The sequence below is a fragment of the Geotrypetes seraphini genome, chromosome 10 (genome assembly GCF_902459505.1).
Source record: "Geotrypetes seraphini chromosome 10, aGeoSer1.1, whole genome shotgun sequence".
Lineage (NCBI taxonomy): Eukaryota > Metazoa > Chordata > Amphibia > Gymnophiona > Dermophiidae > Geotrypetes > Geotrypetes seraphini.
Window position 1 is genome coordinate 102,792,145 of NC_047093.1, and position 21,754 is coordinate 102,813,898.

At 41.2% G+C, this 21,754-nt stretch overlaps 1 protein-coding gene across 4 annotated transcripts in view; it reads left to right on the plus strand.

The window, feature by feature from the left end:
* The window catches only part of FKBP15 (FKBP prolyl isomerase 15), a 337,919-nt gene that overhangs the window by 297,770 nt on the left and 18,395 nt on the right, over positions 1–21,754 (plus strand). For all 4 annotated transcript variants that reach the window (XM_033960334.1, XM_033960337.1, XM_033960335.1 and 1 more), the window contains 2 exons: positions 2,432–2,587; positions 15,880–15,987. In XM_033960334.1, the coding sequence (XP_033816225.1) occupies positions 2,432–2,587; positions 15,880–15,987 (264 nt within the window). The remainder of the gene's footprint in view (positions 1–2,431; positions 2,588–15,879; positions 15,988–21,754) is intronic.

The following is a 21,754-nucleotide window of genomic DNA, read 5'->3' on the forward strand; positions in this document are numbered from 1 at the left end:
ACTGCTTTAATATGTCCCAAAAGTTCAGGAATAGAGTGTGTGATTTGAGCCACTTTAAGTGGGAGGAAATGTGGGGGTGTCCTAATTTATTTCTTAGTTAGAATACACATTTTTGTGGATATCTTTTGTTTCATGAGTAAATCAAGGAAAATGTTTGTTGTTTACCTGCAATTACATCTCTTTCTTTTCCAGAGATTTAAAATAAAAAGAAAAGATTTGACATCGATATGTGAGCATTTCTTAAGAAAGAACTGAATATTTCATGGGGTGTCCTAATTTTTTCACATGGCTGTATATATTTAGTGATTATGTTTAATAATAGGAACAGAACAGACATATTTCTCAGAGTGTGTCCCCATACCCTTCCCTTCTTCCTCTTCAGGGCTGACATCTGCTTTGATATGAACTGAGGAATTGGAGGACAGCCCAGGAAGATGGGATTCAGAGCAAAAGAATGCAAATGAAGCTCCCTACAAGAATTCTCACGAGAAGAGGTTGACTTCCCAGAGGTTCAGTAATGGAGTGTCTTGTCTACTAGAAAGAAAATTAATGAGGTAAGAACCTAATCTTTTGTTGTTCATGGTCAGTGCTGTCACTGATACTGATAAAAATAAATTGCACCTTATAAACTAATAAATTTTTCAAAGCATGAGCTTTTGGGATGTGTCCATTCCGTCAGATGCACTATATTATTCTAATTGCTTTCCCTCAATGTAATGCCTTGGCAAGAGCTGCTTTCATGTTACCATAGTGCTTGCTACATAGTAGAAACTGGCAATAAGAGCCAGACAATTTATGCTGAAACGAGAGGCTGTTTTGTGTTAATAGAATGTTAACTAGTAAATAAATCTGCTCATATGCTGTGACAGACTAATACAAGTATAATTGCTTGTGTTGGCACTAGAATAAGCTTCATGCTCCTGTGCAGTTCCTTTATCCTTTTTTTGGTCAAATTTGTAGCTCTACAGCAGGGGTGCCCAACACGTCGATCGCGATCGACCAGTAGTTCAGGAAGGCAACGCGAGTCGATCGCGGAGCCCATCCCGGGCTCCGTGATAGACTCGTGTTGCCGTCCTGATCTACCGGGCCGATCAGCCTTCCTCTCCAGTGTTCTCTCTAGGGCCTTTTAGCTGGGCGGTCCGCCCAGCTGTCATCTGCTGCTGCCGCCGCTGCTGAACATAAAAAAAAAACTGGCTTGGAGATTTCAGCCTGTAGCGAACTTATGCTCTGGGCTCTAACGTGTGCGTGCTGGCTTCTCTTCCCTCCGAAACCGGAAGCTATTTCCGGGGGGGGGAGGAAGAAGGGAAGCCGGCACGCACATGTTGAGAGCCGTGAAGCAAGCATTCGCTATGGGCTAAGGCAGGAGACAGGTTAGTGAAGCATTTCCTCTTCTTGCTGCCGGGTCCTGCCTACTTTCTGTTTCCGCGAAGGCAGAACCCGGCAGCATTTCCCCCCAACAGCTCGATCGCGATGCTGGTCGGCCGAAGCAGGGAGAGGTTGGGGCGGCGACGGCTTTCGGGCCTGTTATTGGTGGCGGTTTGGGGCCTGTTATTGGTGGCGGTTTGGGTCTTGGTCCCCGATGGCAGTGGCTTGGGGGAGGGCAGGGAGAAAGAAAGAAAAAGGGCAGGCAGGGAGACAGAAGGAAAGAAGAGAAACAAAAAAAAGAAAGGGAGGCAGAGAGAAAGAAAGGGCAGGGAGAGAGGAAGGAAAAGTTTGGGGAGGGAACGAGGTCTGGAGGAGAGGAAGCATACAGGCTAAAAGAAGGGAAGAAAGATTGGATGCACAGTCAGAAAAAGAAAGTGCAACCAGAGACTCATGAAATCACCAGACAAGGTAGGAAAAATGATTTTATTTTAAATTTAGTGATCAAAGTGTGTCTGAATTTATATCTGCTGTCTATATTTTACACTAAGGTCCCCTTTTACTAAACCGCAATAGAGTTTTTTTAGCGCAGAGAGCCTATGAGCGTCGAGAGCAGTGCTGGGCATTCAGCGCAGCTCCCTGCGCTCTAAAAACTGCTATCGTGGTTTAGTAAAAAGGGAGGGGGGTATATTTGTCTATTTTTGTATGGTTGTTACTGAGGTGATAGTGCATAGAGTCATCTGCTTTGACCTCTTTGAAAAACCCTGGAATAGGAATGATAATTAACATTTTCTATGCATACAGTGTGCGTTGTGTTTTTTTTTATTTTATTGTTGGTAGATCATTTTGACTTGGTCATTTTAAAAGTAGCTCGCAAGCCCAAAACGTGTGGGCACCCCTGCTCTACAGGGTAGAGGTATTTTCATGAATTATTTTCTTCGGTACTGTGTTCATTGGTTTTTTGTCTTTGTTTCTAAAGTAAGACCAGCAAAAAGCTAAATGCATCTTAGATAACAATCAATCAAGGTCATATCTGCTAAAAGCTATAAGGTCATGCATTTTAATACAGGACCTTGCAGAGCAGAAAATGAAATCTCAACTGGAACGGCAGGAGGCAGAGGAGGAGATGGAAGAGATTCACAAGTCATATCGGGCAGAACTGGACAAGCTGAGACAGGTCTTTATAAAGGCTTGGAGATCCACAAACCAGGCTGTTGGTGAGCAGGTGAGCCTGTCTTAAGTCTTCAGACCCTGGGCAACTGCCAGATTTTATGATAAAACAAGTTTCAACAGATCAAGCCACTGCTCTGCAGGTGAGATTGGGGTGGGTATAGTGAGTGGTGGCTTAGTCCGTAGTAGCTTAATACTGCAATAGGTGAGGGGATGGGAAGAACAGCAGTGATCTAAACTGTGAAAGCTCAGTGAACAACTAAGGTAAACAGTGGGATTAGGTGGTTGATCCTCCACAGACTACATTGCTGTTGAGAAGATGAGTCTATCCAAGCCATCATACCCTAAGAGAGGAGAGCTGAGCCTCTATAAACCAAGTCTGTTGAGGTGAGAGTGATCAACAGTGAACAATTGTTTAAAGAACAAATCCAACTTGGATGTGATGTATTTGAAGTAACTTCAGACCTGTTTTTAAACATTCTTTATTTTAGTACTTTAATAGAAGGCAGTTTTTCAACAAGTATAAGAACAAAATTTCAGTGTTCCCGCTAAGCTGCGCTGGGGTGCGCTGGCGCACAAAATATTACCTCGCAGCGCACAAGTTTCTCGTCACAGCGCACACAGTGTAAAGCACAGTTCTTCAACCGCCGGTCCGCAAACAAAATCTTGCCGGTCCGCGAAGGATTCGGTCCCCGCCGCAACGAAAGGCCGGCGTCAGCTGACTTGCAACTTCCTGTTGCAGTCGCTGTGCCGGGACTCCTGCCTTCGCCGGGACTCCTGCCTTCCACCGCGTTTGCCTCCTGCCTTGTCTCCGCACCTCCAGACCAGCAGCGGCAGCTGTGTATGCTTTTAACTTCGGCACAGAGCTGCCCCTAATCAATAGTTTAGCGCGGTTTCATAAGGCAGCCTCGGGGCCTTTGCTAGGCCGGCCCACATCGCATCATCGAAGCGGGCCGGCTATCAAAGGCCCCGAGGCTGCCTCATGAAACCGCGCTAAACTATTGATTAGGGGCAGCTCTGTGCCGAAGTTAAAAGCATACAGAGCTGCCGCTGCTGGTCTGAACTCTTGGGCCGCTGAAGGAGGGCAAAAAGCAGCTGTCCTGGAGGTTTCCCTTCCTCTCGCCTTTACAGGTTCCTTTTTTCCACCTTTTTTTTTTTCCTTCAAACGGCAACGGGCCCCAGCATCGACATCAATCAAGTAAGTTCCACTGTCAATCAAGCGGTTCTGCTCGGCCAAAGCTTCCCTGTGACATGAGCCACCCTCAGGGGAAAGAAAGTGACCCACAAAGGTGAGGGGAAGGGGGGCAGATGATGGAAGTTGGGGGGGGGGAGAGAGAGAGAGAAGGGGCAGATGAAGGAATGGAGGAGATGAGAGAGAGAGAGAAGGGGACAGATGATGGAAGTGAGAAGAAGGGAGAGAGAGCAGAAGGCAGATGGATGTCAGTTGAGAAGGGAGAGCAGATGCTGAATGGAAGTGGGGAAAGAACACATACTGGATGGAAGGAGGAGATAAATAAAGGGGGAAGAAAATAGTAAGATAATGGAGGGGTGAGGGAAAGGGGTGACAAGCTGTGTGTAGACACAGTGAAAAGAGGGAAACGGGACTAAATAGTAAGAAAGAATTTAATTTAGATGGAGGCAGAAAATAGAGAAGGAAGACCAGAGAAGAAAAGGGAAGAGAGAGCAGAGAATGATCAGATCTGAGTGGAGGAAATGAGAAGAGAGATATGCTAAAAACCACAGGGGGGAGGGAAGGATAGAGATGCCAGACCATGAGGGGAACAGAAGGAAGATGATGGATGCTAGACCAAATTGGGAGGTGGGGGGGGGCAGGAGGAGAGATGGCAGGGAAAGACAGACAATGAATGGAAGGGGCAGATGCTGGACTGAAGAGACAGAGAAGGTTATCATGCTGCTGTACCGGGCCATGGTACGCCCTCACCTGGAGTACTGCGTCCAGCACTGGTACTTTAAGAAGGACACGGTACTACTCGAAAGGATCCAGAGAAGAGCAACTAAAATGGTTAAGGGGCTGGAGGAGTTGCCGTACAGCGAAAGATTAGAGAAACTGGGCCTCTTCTCCCTTGAGCAGAGGAGATTGAGAGGGGACATGATAGAAACATTCAAGGTACTGAAGGGAATAGACTTAGTAGCTAAGGCAGGGAGAACGAGAGGGCACTCTCTAAAGTTGAAAGGGGATAGATTCCATACAAACGTAAGGAAGTTCTGTGGTAGAAAGCAACATATTTATTTGGCTCATAACTTGCTGGCGCCCGATATTTTTAGCTCACAGTGAAAAAAGTTTGCTCACAACACCCGCCCGCTTAGAGGGAACACTGAAGAACATAGTAGTTAATTCAAGATAACAGATCCCTTCCATTCTGGATTTTAAAAAGGGATTTGGAATAGAAGTAGCATTGATGTTCCTTTCAGATATTTTTTTGTTAAGTAGAGATAGTGTCAAAAGCAGTGTTGGTTTTCTTATTTGCTCAAGCGTGAGGCACTTCTGCAGTAGTTACAAAATGTAGGTCTCAGTAGTCAAGACTCAGGTGGTAGTGATGGACTGCTCTTATAGGCTGTGGGCATTGGTTGGAGGGAAAACTTTTGAGGTCATTACTTTTCCCTATTTTTATATGTACAGTCATCAGAGGAAGTGATTCAACAGTTTGGGCTCAAATATCTTTTTTTTATGCTGGCATGTGTGATTATCTCTGGAATACATGATTAAAGTCATCAGAAACAAAAAATGAGGTTTTAATGAATTCTATTAGCATAAACAATTTGTAATACAATTTATCCCAGGACAAGCAGGCAGCATATTCTCACATGTGGGTGACATTATCCATGGAGCCCTGGTACGGACAGCTTTAAGAGTGTATCGCCACTTTAACTTCCCCCCCCCCCAAAAAAAAAAAAGTGTTTATTAAAGTTTTTGAGTAGAAAATACAAACTGTAATACACATCAAAAGGAAACACTCAATTACACACAGAAGTCATGGAACCTCTCATAAACCAACACATCCTAGCTACTAGCAATAATCACCTTGCCTAATAAGGAACCATCAACATAGCACCTCCCCCCTGCCCAATAATCATCCTCCCACCACCCAAGCTAATCCCTCCCCCCATCTAAATCCCCCACCCTCCTTTCCCTTCCCAACCCCATCTTACCCATCTCAAGCCCACAGTGGAGTGAAGATGCCCGCCAGGATACATAGCTATTCCATATTTTCCGATAGGGCTCCATATGCATCCAACGCATTGCTGTCAACTTGCAAATAAGCTGAACAAAATCCAAACAATTAAGTAATTGCCCCCACTCCAGTAGCTTAGCAGAATGCCAGCAATTAGCCAAAACCACCCTCTCTACCATAACCTCAAAAAGGGCAAAGCAGTGCTCTTGAGGTAGAAACCCAGGTACAGGCGCATTAAGCAAACAGTACTCCATCAAAACCGGAAAATGTCTCCCTAGAATTTGGACAGTTAACTGCCCTACCATATTCTAATAGTCCTTAACCCTAGGGCAAGTCCATCAAATATGCTGGAAGGATCCTAAATGCCCACACCCCCTCCAACATTTATCAGAACCAGACACCCCAAGGTGAGTTAATTTCTCCAGTGTCAAATACCAGTGGTAATATATTGTAAACCCATTTTCCAAAAGAGAAGCAGAAATCGGCAAAGAAAAGAGGCATCTATAACACCTACCCCATTCTGCTTCAGCCAACATTCTCCCCATCTCCCTCTCCCAAGCATGCTTGTAGCTATCTTCAGGCACCTCCCTGAGTAATAAACCCCAATTTAGGCGGGAAATCCCTCCCCACCCAATCCATTTCCACAAAGCTATTTCCAATTTGGTTCCACCAAGACCAAATCCCAGTAGGTCCGTTTATGTAAAAAAAAAGTCTCAGTTGCGCATAAGGTAACACATCGGAGTGCAAGAGCCCATACTCATCTTGTAACCAATCAAAAGTAACCATTCCTCCCCTTTTTGGCAAGTCCTAATAACAAGATCACGGATACCTCTTTGAGATTAAATGGTCAGACCACCCAATTAATTCTACCATCAATATCCTGGGTGTTATCTTGGACCGAACCGAAGCCTGACTTTTGAAGATCACACTAACTCTCAGGTTAAAAAATGTTTTTTCACTTTATGGAAACTTCGTACCATTAAACACTATTTTGATTTCTTCTCTTTTTGACTGCTGGATCAATCTTTGATCTTAAGTATCTTAGACTGTTTTAATATTATATACTTGGGATCTTTTAAGAAAACCATCAAATGACTGAGAATCGTTTAGAATGCTGCAGTCCATATCATCTACGGTCTCAAGAAATCAGATCATGTGAGCTCGTATTACAAAAAAATAACCCTGGCTTCCTGTGGAAGGAAGGGTTATTTTTAAGTTTGCTTGCCTTTGCTTCAAAATCATAACAAGTTCATCCTCCATCTATCTATCTCATTATTTTGAATTTCCAGGCACAACTTGTACATGTAGGCCCAGGTTCTGCAAAGTGCGTCCCGATTGTAGGCAGCTGTAGGCTTCTACAGTTGTCTAATCAGCCAATCAGGAGGCACGTTTTCTAAAAAGATGCTCCTCAGGCAGGTCACCTGTATTGAAGATGCCTTTGGGAGCCAAGGGAGGCCCGCAAGCCCGCCTAAGCTCGCCTAGGAGGAGCCTTAGGCGCCTGGACCAATCTGGCCCTATGATCCTGTGGGTTGGGCAGGGGAGGGGCGGGCCCAACTCATTTGGATGGAGACGGGCCTGCAGGGCGGACAGTGTGAGACCCGTCCGGCCAACTTCTGGGTAAGCTCGAGCGGGGATTCCTGGGTAGGGGGTTTCGTGGGGTGGGGGTATCGTTGGGATTGGGGCATTTTGATGGGGGGGTCATTGGGGGGGTCCGGCAGGAGGGTTGGGTACCCTCCTGCCAGCAGGTGGGTTGAGCACCTTCCTGCCGGCGATCGTGGGTTCTTTGGGCAGGAGGGGTTGGCCACCCTCCTGCCACGATCGTGGGGGGGAGAGGGGAGACTAGCGGCCGTAGCCGCGGCACTATACTAATTGCAACAGGGAGATCCCTTGCTGCGATTAAGTATAGCGGCTGCATCTAAACAAACCCGATTCTGAAAACGGTGTCTGCAATATGGACAGAATCGGGTTTAGTTTGGGCGGGTTTTGTTCTGATTCTGTATAGGACACCCGGGATGGGAGTCCTATACAGAATCAGGGCCATAGTGCCTACTTGTTCGCTTTTCCATCCTTGAAGGGCTGTATCTACAAGAGATTCCTCAATAGAACATTATCATTCCAAGCAGACAAATGGAATAAATGTCTAACCAACGTTATCTCAAACGCACCTTCTTACCAAACCTTCTTAGCAAACCTTTAAACTTATCTCTTTGATAAATTTCTTTGACTCCATTTCTGCCTTGATGTACCTCTAAAACACTTCCAGGAAAGATTTGATTAATCTTACCAAGTTTTTTGTAATATCACTGTCTGTATACAGTCTCTTCCTTTGTAAACCACTCTGAACTGTTTGTGGTATATAAAAATAAAGTTATTATTATTATTAACCCTGCTTTATTTATAACTATTTATTGATTTTATAAAACAGCTTATATAAAGTGGAACATTGAACATAGCAGAAAATCAACCAACAACATTTTCATGCTATTCTTAATTCACAAAACAATAACCCTCCCTCCCCCCCGTCCCATCCTAGATGTGTATGAAGCGGAATAAAGAAAAATTGAATCTGGTAGATATCCATCAAAGAAATCATCTAAATTTAAAAATGTTTGACAAAGGAATCTAATGGAACCCAAATCTCTTAAAATTTTCAGGATTCACCTTTTCGTTCTGCCAACATTCTTTCATATCGATAATACAGTGGTACCTTGGTTTACGAGCATAATTCATTCCAGAAGCATGCTCGTAATTCAAAGTACTTGTATATCAAAGCACATGTCCCCATAGGCCACAATGTAAACTGAAACAATTCGTTCCACAACCAAGGTTTACTATGGTGGCCCAGGGATGGGTACCTGCCTATGGGTGCTGCAGCCCTTGTAGCGTGGTGGCTTCCTTTCCCCAGGGTCCCCGTGCGGCTCTCCTCCCTCTTTGGCCGATGCCTTTTCCGTTCACCAGTGCCTCCAGGCTTTTGATTCAAGCCGGCCGCCATCCTTCTGACACCGGCACCGCTCCAACAACATGCGCACCATGTACAAGCACGCAGGACGTCCGGCGTGCTTGTACGTGGTGCGCGTGTTGTTGGAGCAGCGCCAGCTTGAAGGGGGAGTTCAGAGGTCCTGCGCATGCGTCTGGAGGATGGCCGGCTTGAATCGGAACTTGCGAGGCGCTGGTGAACAGCAGAGGCAGAGGCCGAAGAGGGAAGAGAGCCGCACGGGTACCCCGGGGAAAGGAAGCCACCACGCTACAAGGGCTGCAGCACCCACAAGCAGGTACCCACCCTTGGGCCACCATAGTGAGAGCTCATGTAGCGAATCAACACTCATTTTGCGAGATGAAAGTTTGCTGAGTGTTTTGCTCATCTTGCAAAACACTCGCAAACCGAGGTTCCACTGTATAGACAAAGTGTCTCCCACCAGAATGAAAAGTTTAATGATCCCAATTTTTCCAATTTCTACAAAGGAAGAGACTGTAATTAGTTGTACTGCAACTCTGGACATTATAAGAAGCAGCCTATCTTTATGATCATCAAGTGGACTTTCAGGCATCGGAGATGTACCAAATAAAATTATCCCGTAAGATAATTGTATAGGAATCCTAAGGATTAAAGTAATTTTGCTCTAAATAGATCTCCAGAAAGCCAGTATCAGTGGACAGTGATACAAAAGCTCATACACCATCACTGAATTAGACTCGGCTACCCATCAAGATCTAGAATATATCATCTGCAAACTGGAAGACAAGCCCAACTCCACACTCAACAACATTGGAATTCTTCTGATCTATAGAACTTCCCCCCCCCCAACTCTCAATCAAGCTCTATCCTCAAAATGACAGAACTAATAACTAACCTGACAAGCCAACACTCCAAACTGATTATACTCGGAGATAGCAACCTCCCTCTTGAATCCACGGAGAACAAAGATGTCCATAAATTCAACACACTACTCAACGACTGGGAAATCACTGTAATGCCTTTAGGACCCACACAAGAAAAAGGTCACACCCTAGATATACTTGCAACTACTCCCACCAATCTTACTACAGGCATCAAATGGACCCCGGTACCATGGACTGCCCATTACCTCCTAAACTTTCACCTAAACCTTTAAATGGAGAACCGGAGTGACAAAACCACCAGTGAAGAAAAATTAGTACGAGGAAGGACACAACCAAACCTCTTCTGGAACATAGTAACAAAATCCCTAATTACCCCTTTTAACTGCACTACAGCACTATATCAATGATAGCAAGCTGGAACCATACCATAACCAGCACACTGGACATCCTCACCCCCCCCCACTCCCGAAAAATAAAGCAACATCAAACGTCCCCCTGGTTCACCGAATCACTGAGAATAAACAACTATGCAGATGACTGGAAAGGTAATGGAGAAAAAGTTGAACACAAGAACACAGCTCACTACCCCACCAAACCAAGACTCCACAGGTCACCCCAACAAAATCACAGCACAAGATCTAGCAGACTTCTTTCTAAATAAAATCAAGACAGTTCAATACGATGTAACCAAAGCGATTATCATGGAACATCGTTCTCCTGACACTCTGAGGCATTCCACAGAACCTACTAATGCAGATCAAATCTGGACTTCATTCTCTGGCTTGTCCATCTCAGATACAACAAAACTACTATCCAAACTGTCAGCTCATCGCAGTCCCCTAGACAACTGCCCCACCTACCTCCTTGCAACTGCGCCCAAGCAAATCATCATCTGGATCACTAACCTTCTCAATACCTCCCTAAACCAAGGCCAATTACCAGAAACAATGGGAAAAATAGCACTTACTCCTATACCAAAAAAATCCAAAGGCATATCTCTCCTTGACCTCCAACTACAGACCCATTGCTTGCAAACCTATTCTAACAAAAATCATCAAGACCCACATATGTAAACAACTTGCAGTCTACATCGAGCAACATTCATGTCACCACCCGACCCAATTCAGATTCCGTCAATAACACAGCACTGAACTTCTCATCCTCACTTTAATTGCAAAAACCAAACAACTACTCAGTACAGGACATCAGACAATACTGCAATTTGACATTTCAGCTGCTTATCCTTTTCTTAATCTTCTTCCCCACCATGAGTCTCATCCCTTCGTAATTCCCTTTTTGTTTTTTTGTTTTTTTTTCCCATTATTTTTTATTTTCAAATTTTACATAAAGTGTACAAAATATTAAAATACAATTGATAAATACATAGTATCACCTTTATATCTAATACATTATATATCTAAATTTGATTTTCCCCCTCTCCCTCCCCCCACCCTTTTATTACTTTAATATATTTTTAATTTTCAAATTTTACATAAAATGTACAAAATATTAAATTACAATTGATAAATACACAATATCATTTTTATATCTAATACATCATATTCTAAATATATTTATATCCCCTCTCCCTCCCCCCACCCTTTTATTATTTTTCATTCATACATATTGTATAACATATTATAACATATTATGTAAATATTATTTTCATTACCCCCCCTCTATGTGCGTCATAAAAAAGATACTTAAAAGAAGAAAAGAAGAAGAGAAATCTTAATATTTATTCATTGCAGTATTTTGTCAATGGCCCCCATATTTTTATGAATTTAGTATATGTCCCTCTTTGTATTGCTATTGTTCTTTCCATTTTAAATATGTGACATATTGTATTCCACCAAAATGTATAATTTAGGTTATTATAATTCTTCCAATTATTGGTTATATGTTGAATGGCAACCCCTGTCATTATTAATAAAAGCTTGTTATTTTCTGGTGAAATTTGACTATTTTTCCTCATCATCATTCCAAATAATACCGTATCATATGATATTGCTATATGATTTTCCATTAATTTGTTAATTTGTGGCCAAATTGAATTCCAAAAAGTTTTAATGTAGGGACAATGATAAAGTAAGTGATCTAATGTCCCTGGTTCCAGATTACAGTGCCAGCATTTACTAGACTTAGAACTGTCTAATTTTTGCAAACGTGTAGGGGTCCAAAAAGCTCTATGTAATAAAAAGAACCAAGTTTGTCTCATAGATGCTGACACTGTACATCTCATTCTCCAAGACCAAATTAGTGGCCATTGAGATGCATTAATTTGATGCTTAATCTCAATGCTCCAAATATCTCTTAGACCATTTTTTGGTTTTTTATTCAAATATCCAGATATTAATTTATACCACAATGCGGCTTGATGTCCTAGGAAGTCTGCTTGAAAACATAAGAACTTTAAACTATATTGATTATTCAATGTTTTCCATTCAGGGAACCCAACCTGAATGGCCTGCTTCAATTGCAACCATTTAAAACTTTGTGTTTTACTAAGACCAAATCTATGTTGCAATTGTGAAAAATCCAGCAGTTTACCTTCTGAAATAACGTCATCTAAAGATCTAATGCCTGCAATAATCCAGTTCTTCCAAAGAATTTGAGCTCCGCCAATTTTGATCTTGGAGTTTATCCATAGAGATTGATTTGTTGATTTGTTTATTGGGATAGGTATTAATTTACTAATAAATCTCAACGTTTTCCAAGTATCCATTAATATTTTGTTTTCTCTGTATCTTCTAGGCATGTTAATACTTGGAAGGTGAACTAAATTTAGGGGAAACATAAGGCGCCATTCCAAATATAACCAATCTGGTACATTATCTATAAGTTCTGGGAGGATCCAATACATACCCTGACGTAGAATATAGGCTTGATGGTACCTATAAAAATTTGGAAAATTTACCCCTCCCTCCTTAATTGATTTTTGCAAAGTTACTAAAGCTATTCTAGGTGTTTTACCAAGCCAAAGAAATTTTGTTAAAATGCTATTAAGCTTTTTATAAAAGGACCCCTGAAAATAAATAGGTATCATACTCATTTGGTAACAAACTACAGGTAACATCATCATTTTAATAGTTTGAACTCTTCCCCACCAAGAAATATGTAATGGGTTCCATTGTTCACATAGCTCCGTAACTTTTTTTAATACGTATTTTTCATTCTCTTTTACAGTATCTTCAATTGTATTTTTAACTTGAATGCCAAGATATTTAAATCCTTCTTCTTTCCATATGAATGGAAAAGTATCAAATAATCCTTTTACACAATGAACATTCAAGGGTATAATTTCAGATTTATTCCAATTAATTTTATAACCTGAAAATTTGCCAAACTTATCAATTAATTCCAATAAAGAAGATAAGGTAGACTCTGGATTTCTCAAATAAAGTAAAATATCGTCAGCATAAGCCGAAATTTTATATTCCATATCTGAATATGGAATACCTTGTATCTCCCTCGTTTGCTGTATTGCTAACAATAAGGGTTCTAATACAACATCAAATAACAAAGGAGATAAAGGACAACCTTGTCTAACTCCCCTCTGCAATTGAAAACCATCAGATATCTTATTATTAATATTTAGTCTTGCAATCGGGAAGCTATACAATGTTTTTACCATTTGTATAAATCCAGAACCTATACCAAACCATTCTAAAGCCTGATAGATAAAATTCCATTCTACCCTATCAAATGCTTTTTCAGCATCTAATGAAACTGTAAAAGCCGGTTCATCCATTTTTTTTGATAAGTTTAACATGTGAAACAATAGTCTAGAGTTATTAGAGGAATGTCTTTTAGCAACGAAACCCGTTTGATGCATATCTATAATATGTGGGAGAGCTTTGGCTAATCTTAAAGCCAAAATTTTCGCCAAAAGTTTATTATCAACATTTATCAAAGATATAGGCCTGTAGTTTGAAACCAAAGTAGGATCTTTATTTGGCTTAGGCAAAACAATTATTATTGATTCAGCCATAGTACCTTTAATATTACCTTTTATAAGTTGTGTCTGATATAAATTTAGTAAATGTGGGGAAAGGATATTTTGAAATGTTTTATAAAATTCTACTGTATAACCATCACCACCTGGAGCGGATCCAACTCTAAGAGATCTCAATGCTGTTTCTAATTCTTTTAATGATATAGGTTCATCTAAACTCCGTTTTATATGATCAGGAACCTTAGGTCCATTAATTAAATCTAAAAAATTTTTTCCATCTTTTTGTCTCTCCAAATAAGGCTCGGAAGAATACAGGTCCTTATAAAATTTTAAAAATTGTTTTAATATTATATTTGTTTGATTTGTTATTATACCATTATCATCTTTTATTCCATTAATATTAGTTCTTCTTTTTTTTGCTTTAAGATAATTTGCCAATAATCTCCCCGCCTTATTAGAATTTCCATAATACATTGTTTGCTTGGAAAACAAATCTCTTCTTATCATTTTTGAAGTTAATTCATTATATTTACCTTTTGCTTTCAAAAGAGCTTGCAAAACTTCATATTCCCATTTATTTACCAATTTAGCTTCTAATATTTTTATTTCTTTTTCTAATTCTATATATTGTATTTTAATCTGTTTCCTAATAAAAGCTGAATATGATATAATATTACCCCTCATAGTTACTTTAAATGCATCCCATACATTCTCTATAGATGTATCCTCTACTAAATTTATTTGAAAGAAATCGTTAATTTGTGTTTTAAAATTTTCCAAAAATTTGTCATCCACAAGCAATGCATTATCAAATCTCCAAAGAGATCTACCATTCTCTAATTGATCTAATTCCCTTTTTGGAAGTTCAGCGCTGTGGCTGTTGTTTTGGACCGATGTTTCTCACCTGCATCCAGGTCGAAGCAGATCATATTGTGATCGCTGCTTCCCAGTTTCCCTTCTACTTCTACACCTTGTGCCAGTCCTTGCAGTCCATTTAGAATTAAGTCAGAATTGCATTTCCTCTCGTATTTTCCTTGATGAGTTGTTCCAGGAAGCAATCGCCTACACTATCCAGGAACTTGGTCTCCCTAGCGCAGCCAGAGGTGCTTAGGTTCCAGTCTATCCCCGGATAGTTGAAGTCACCCATGATAACTGCATTGCCTCAGTTGCATTTAATCTCATCTGTCATTTCCCCATCAATTTCTTCGGACTGCCCTGGGGGTCGGTAGTAGATGCCAATTTTCATTTGCAGTCCATTTGTTCCTGAAATTTTGAATGTTGGGTAGTAGCTGGACTGTGTAGATCATTCTACTGTGTTACTCAAGGGGGGAAACTGGATGTTTTTTTTTGTTTGTCTGTCTTCCAAGGCTATGTATCTTTCTAGTGACAGTGCATCCTCATTTCATGTGTCCCAGCAAATAAGAAGACATCAGCATGGATATCATGTGAAACTATCATATGGTCAAAACCATATGACAGTGTTTAGAGCCTCTTTGGTGTGATTTTTAAAACTCTGGTAGAGCTCTAGCAGATAATGTGCCTCCTTCACCCCACCATGCTATCTGGTCTTTCCATCAGTTTTTTTTAAATTCAGTTTAATTACTTAGATACTGTTTTTACCATCAATAACCAGACTGACCAATATGGTGCAAAACATGCTCAAACATATTTTTAAAATATGTCAAAAATGTGTGGTGTTTCTCAGCCATTGCAGGGCTAGCAGCCTACTATGATGTGCTATCTTGTGTTGTTAAGGCATTTTTAGGCTTGATCTTTAAATCAGAGCAAGTGTTTTTCCTTAAGTGGATGTCAACAGAGGACCAAGAGGTTCATACACATGGCTCATCATCTCTGGCTGTTCATGTAACTGACTGATCACAACACAACACTGCAACTAGGAGAACCAGGAAATCAGTTGTTAAATATTTTATAGTGGATTCCTACATGGATGTCTAGGAGATACAGTTTAGAGAATGACATGGGGACAAATATGTCCCTGTCCCTGCAGGAACTCAATTTCTCCATCCCATTCCCATTAGGTTTATCACTGTCCCTGCCCCATTCCTGTAAGTTCTGCCTTAACTGCACAAGCCTCAAACAGAGAAAGGAAACGAACTCACGGGGACGAGATGGTAAATTGAGTTCCTGCGGGAATGGGGAAAAATTTGTCACCGTGTCATTCTCTAATACAGTTATAAGGTTTTAAAAAAATCATAGTAAAAGTTCTTGACTTTGTAATTGAACCAGTTAAGATACAAGAAGCAAGCAGTGAGATGAGAGATTTGGTTCACCATGATCTTCTACCACTGTGCAAGATGTTCTAGAGCAAAACATGTGCTGTTTTTCTTTATCTCCCAGGTCAAGAAGGTTATGAACAATGTGTTCCAGCATCTACGAAGGGAGTTTGAGCTAGAAGAGGTGTATAGTGGTAGAGCTGTGCTGAATGTTGTTATGAACACCATCAAGGTATGAAGATACTGGATTATAAAAAACACACAAGAAATAGGGCAGTTGAGATGGCTTTCCTAAGGGATCAATAAAAATGTGCAGATCTTTTTTTTAAATAACGGTCTTTATTGATCAAAATAAACCCAAGGATCTGAGTTTAGGCAATACTGGTAAAACCCTTATCCACGCTCTCTTCACCTCGCACATACTAACATACATAATAACATAGTAGATGATGGCAGATAACGACCCAAATGGTCCATCCAGTCAGCCCAACCTGATTCAATTTAAATTTTGTTTAAATTTTTTCTTCTTAGCTATTTCTGGGCAACAAGCCAAAGCTCTACCCGGTTCTGTGCTTGGGTTCCAACTTCTGAAGTCTCCGTCAAAGCTCATTCCAGCCCATCTATATCCTCCCAGCCACTGAAGCCCTCCCCAGCCCATCCTCAACCAAAAGCCAATATACAGACACATACCGTGCAAGTCTGCCCAGTACTGGCCTTAGTTCAATATTTACTATTATTTTCTGTTTGTAGATCCTCTGTGTTCATCCCACGCTTTTTTGAAATCCATCACCGATTTCCTCTCCACCACCTCTCTCAGGAGCGCATTCCAGGCATCCACCACCCTCTCTGTAAAGTAGAATTTCCTTACATTGCTCTTGAATTTCCCACCTCTCAACCTCAAATTATATCCTCTGGTTTTACCATTTTCCTTTCTCTGGAAAAGATTTTGTTCTACGTTAATACCTTTCAAGTATTTGAACGTCTGAATCATATCTCCCCTGTTCCTCCTTTCCTCTAGGGGTATATGTATTCAGGGCTTTCAGACTCTCCTCATATATCTTTTGGCGCAAACCTATCATTTTTGTCGCCCTCCTCTGGACTGCTTTATGTATTGGATGCATGTGTCAGTTGACAGCACTCGTACTTCATGCAGCATGGCACTCTTCTTTAATTGATTAGTGTTCAAATCCTCATGACTTTTAAGACTCCTGAGGCAGGCCTGTTGGCCAAAACATGCGCATGTCGAGTCATTGAGTCATTGCATGTGTGATTTTGATGTTTGAACAATAAAGATCTTCATAATACTAGACAAATTGGAGGACATTTTTTAGTGCACATCATTCTTATCTGGACAATTCCACTTTGATTTTTGCATATTGTGGTGTTGTTTTTTCCCCTGGTTTTTTCCTTCTTACGTCCTTCACCAGATACGGTCTCTAAAACTGAGCACAATACTCCAAATGGGGCCTCACTAACAACCTGTACAGGGGCATCAACACCTTCTTCCTTCTACTGACTATGCCTCTCTTTATACAGCCCAGTATCCTTCTGGCAGCAGCCACTGCCTTGTCACACTGTTTTTTCGCCTTTAGATCTTCGGACACTATTACCCCAAGGTCCCTTTACCCGTCCGTGCATATCGGTCTCTCACCTCCCAACATATACGTTTCCTTCCGATTATTAATCCCCAAATGCATTACTCTGCATTTCTTTGTATTGAATTTTAGTTGCCAGACATTAGACCATTCCTCTAACTTTTGCAAATCCTTTTTCATATTTTCCACTCCCTCTTCGGTGTCTACTCTGTTACAAATCTTGGTATCATCCGCAAAAAGACAAACTTTTTCTTCTGACCCTTCAGCAATGTCACTCACAAACATATTGAACAGGATCGGCCCCAGCACCGAACACTAAGGGACCCTATTACTCATCTTTCATTCCTCCGAGTGACTTCCATTAACCACTACCCTCTTGCTTCTGTCTGACAGCCAGTTTCTAACCCAGTTCAGCACTTTGGGTCCTAACTTCAGCCCTTCAAGTTTGTTCAAGAGCCTCCTATAAGGAACTGTATCAAAGGCTTTGCTAAAATCTTAAGTAAATTACATCTAGCATATATCCTCAATCCAGTTCTCTGGTCACCCAGTCAAAAAATTCACTTAGACTACTGTAACGTACTTCTCTCAGTCCTCCCGCACACCTGTCTTTCACCTCTTCAATCCATTTAAAATTCTGCTGCGCGACTCATATTTTGTGAGAGTGCTATTCTCACATTACCCCTCTCCTCGAGTCACTTCTTTGCTCCCTATCCATTTCCAAATACAGTTTAAACTCCTCTTGCTGACTTACAAGTGCATTCACTAGAGCTGAAGCCTCCCAATATCTCTCCTCACTTATATCCTCCATGCTTAAGAATTGCCGCTGCTTAGTCAGACCACTGGTTCATCGTGCCCAGCAGTTCACTCACGTGACGGCCTTTAGGTCAAAGACCAGTGCCCTATTAGAGTCTAGCCTTACTTGTGTATGTTCTGTTCTAGTAGGAACTTATCCAACCTTGTCTTGAATCCCTGAAGAGTGTTTTCCCCTATAACAGCCTCCGGAAGAGCATTCCAGGTTTCTACCACTCTCTGGGTGAAGAAAAAATTCCTTACATTTGTACAGAATCTTTTCCCTTCTAACTTCAGCGAATGCCCTCTCATTCTCTTCACCTTGGAGAGGGTGAACAGTCTCTGTTTTTCTACTAAGTCAATTCCCTTCAATATCTTGAATGTTTCATTCATGTCCCCTCTCAGTCTTCTCTTCTCATGGGAGAAGAGGCATAGTTTCTCTAGCCTCTTGTTGTACAGCAACTCCCCCAGTCCCTTAACCATTTTTGTCGCTCTTCTCTGCATCCTTTCCAGTAGTACTATGTCCTTTTTCATGTTCGGCAAACAGTGTTGGACGCAGTATTCCAGATGGGGGCGTACCATGGCCCGGCATAAAGGCATGATAATCTTTTCATAAAGGCATAAAGGCATGATAATCTTACTAAAGTGCGCTTGATTCTTCAATTACTTGGTATGGAAGATGTCATAGAGATTAACCCTTGATGAAGGCAATCTTGCATTTATGAAACTCAGATCCTTGTTCAGTTTATTTTGATCAATAAAGACTATTATTTGAAGAAAAGATCTGCACACATCTTTATTGATCTCTTAGGAAAGTCATCTAAACTGCCCTATTTCTTGTGAGTTTTTGATATATTTGTAGGACTTGTTCTTCTTTTTTGTCTGATACTAAATTATAAACATTCTTCAAAGGAGGGAATTATGGATTCTGGGAAGCAGACTTGATTATGTGGTCCTGGAATGAAACAAAAGGGTACTGACAGTCAAGCTGAAATCAGTCTCGTAGCTATTGACTCTGCATTCTGCTGGGAACTTCAGAAGTTTGTGTGTGTTGGAAGAGGTTAAATAATTGGTGCTGCCTATGCCCGCTTTGTCTTAATATTAAATGACCTTTAATGAAAGAAAATTAACTGTATAGAAGGTAATGCCATCTTTGGTGGTTTGCAGATTACCCACATCTTCCTCATCTCACTTCTGGTGGTATCTCTCAACAATAGTAACCTTTGGTATATTGCTCTTTTCCCCATCTCTCTTCATCCTTTCCATCCTCCCTATGCAGTGTATGTCACAAAGATCCCATACTGATTTCAGACATACACAAAAAATGGTACAGAAGATGGATTTTTGCCACAAGAGGCACATCCTATAAGCAGTCAACCCATGCCTTTCCTCCTCACCGGCATCTCGGGGCACACCTGGAATCTTCTGGGGCACACAGTTTCTGATATACTACTCTAAAGTGTTCATATACCTTTGGTTTATAAGAACATTTCAATTTTTTTGCTTGTGACATTAACCTTTAGTTCATAATAGTGGAACATGTGAGAAGTCTGTGCCATATGGAGTTTACCTAAGAGAAGGAGAATTTTTAACTAATCTGTTAATTTCTTCTCCTTGAGTTGTGCTAAACCAGTCCAGATAAGTGGGTTATGTCCCTCTGCCACTAGATGAAGACAGGACAAAAAGTGCAAAAACTGAATTCTATTCCACTTATAGGACGTTAGGTGCTGCTTTTGTCAAGGCCAAGAACCAATTAAAACCCCATAGAAGATGATGACAACATTTTTTAAGCTTCTAAATCACTATCAAAACTGAACTGGAAGAAACTAAAAACATCTATCATTGGTCAGCAATCCAGAAGGAGAAGCAGAATATAATGCCTGAACCATGAGAAACAGCCCCAAATAACTTCAGCAAGGGCAACAGTACATTTGCTATTCAGTTTTCTAAACTTGTCAATCTGAATTCTTGACTCTAAAACACAATACCCTAAACAAGAAAATCAGTAGTGCATGAGTAAAAATCAAGTTCAATTTTGGCATCTTTCAGGATTTTCAATGTTTGATTATTGTCCTCCTTCTTTCTCCCATCCATTCCACAATAGACAAGATGGTTGCCATATATTAAAGATTGCAGTAATCACTTTTAAAAAACTTAAAGTTGAAAAACTGTTCTGGGTGATATACAGTACGTTCAAATTAAGATAGTTGTAGCCAAATAACATACTTGAGGAATTAAGAGGTATGTTTAAATTTCACCTTCCTTACTGTTCAGGCTCAACATAGACTGGCAAGGAAGAAGCCACAATTCTCACATCTGTGGCCAAAGCTGAGACTCTCCAGGCCTGAGCACTGAAGAGTGGATACACAGTGAAGACAAGGTCTTTGTCCTGCTCTTATCTTCTGGAAAGGGATTTAATAAATTTGAACTGGTTACAAAAACTCCTTAGTCCTCATCAAGGGGTCCATTCAGCCTTCTGGTTGCTGCAAACTCTTGCTGATGTGGGTAGAGGCAATTGTCTTCTTGATGACTTAGGAAATCAATGCTTTAGATGTTACTGTGTAATTTTAGGGTCCATCCATAGCCAAAGGAGCCTATCCAAATTGTGAAGGAACTAGGAATGTATAAGGGAGGCCTAAGCCTGACTTAGGAATGATGACCCTTGCTATGGCTTTCCTCACTTGGCTTTTCTTTTTTATTGTAATTATTTATTTAAAAGGAAAAAAACAAAACACAAGCAGCATGTTATCAAGCAGAAACTGCAATACAGAAAACAAGCCCCTCCCACACGATGAACAGTTCAACTTCCTATAACCCCACACCCCTACCCCACATCCCCAAACAGCAGGCAAAAGCCTCCCAACCCATACCCACAACAATTACACACCCCAGGTACAACAAATGTAAACTAACCAAGAGATAGAATAATGAAAAGAACTATCGGGACCCCCAACCCCCTCCGAAGACACCCCCCATCAATCTGGTCATTCTTCTCCAAATCCAATCCCTCCACTGCCAAGAATCTACCCCAAATGTCCAAATACTGTTGTCATGTCCTAGTCAACAAGGCCGAGAGCTTATACTGATCACACATCCAGCCCAGTTTTTCCCACATAAGTTGCAAAGTGGGCATAGTCAAGCTCTTCCAATAGTGAGCCACAGTCAACCTAGCCGCTGTGAATGCTAGCTTAACCATTTTATCCTGAGTATCATCAACACCCCCCCTCCGGGCATCTCCAGGAGTGTTATTTCCACCCTCTCCTCCAAAGGCACCTGAAGAAGTTGTTCCACATAGCCAAATACCTGTCCCCAATATACCTGAAGCTCCAGGCAACTCCACCACATATGAAAAAAATGTACCCCGCTGCCCACATCCCCTCCAACAAGTATCAGTACTAGTGGCGGATATTTTGCTCAGGGTAAAAGGTGTCATAAACTATCGCACCAGCAATTTGAGAGCATTCTCCACCAATACAGGCACCCTAGCATACATGATGGATCCGAAACACTATCTTCTCCCATTCATCCCCCTCAAGGACCCTCCCCAAATCCGCTTCCCAAGCCAATAAATAAGACGGTTTGCGACCCTTGTCCCTATGCACCAATTGATACAGC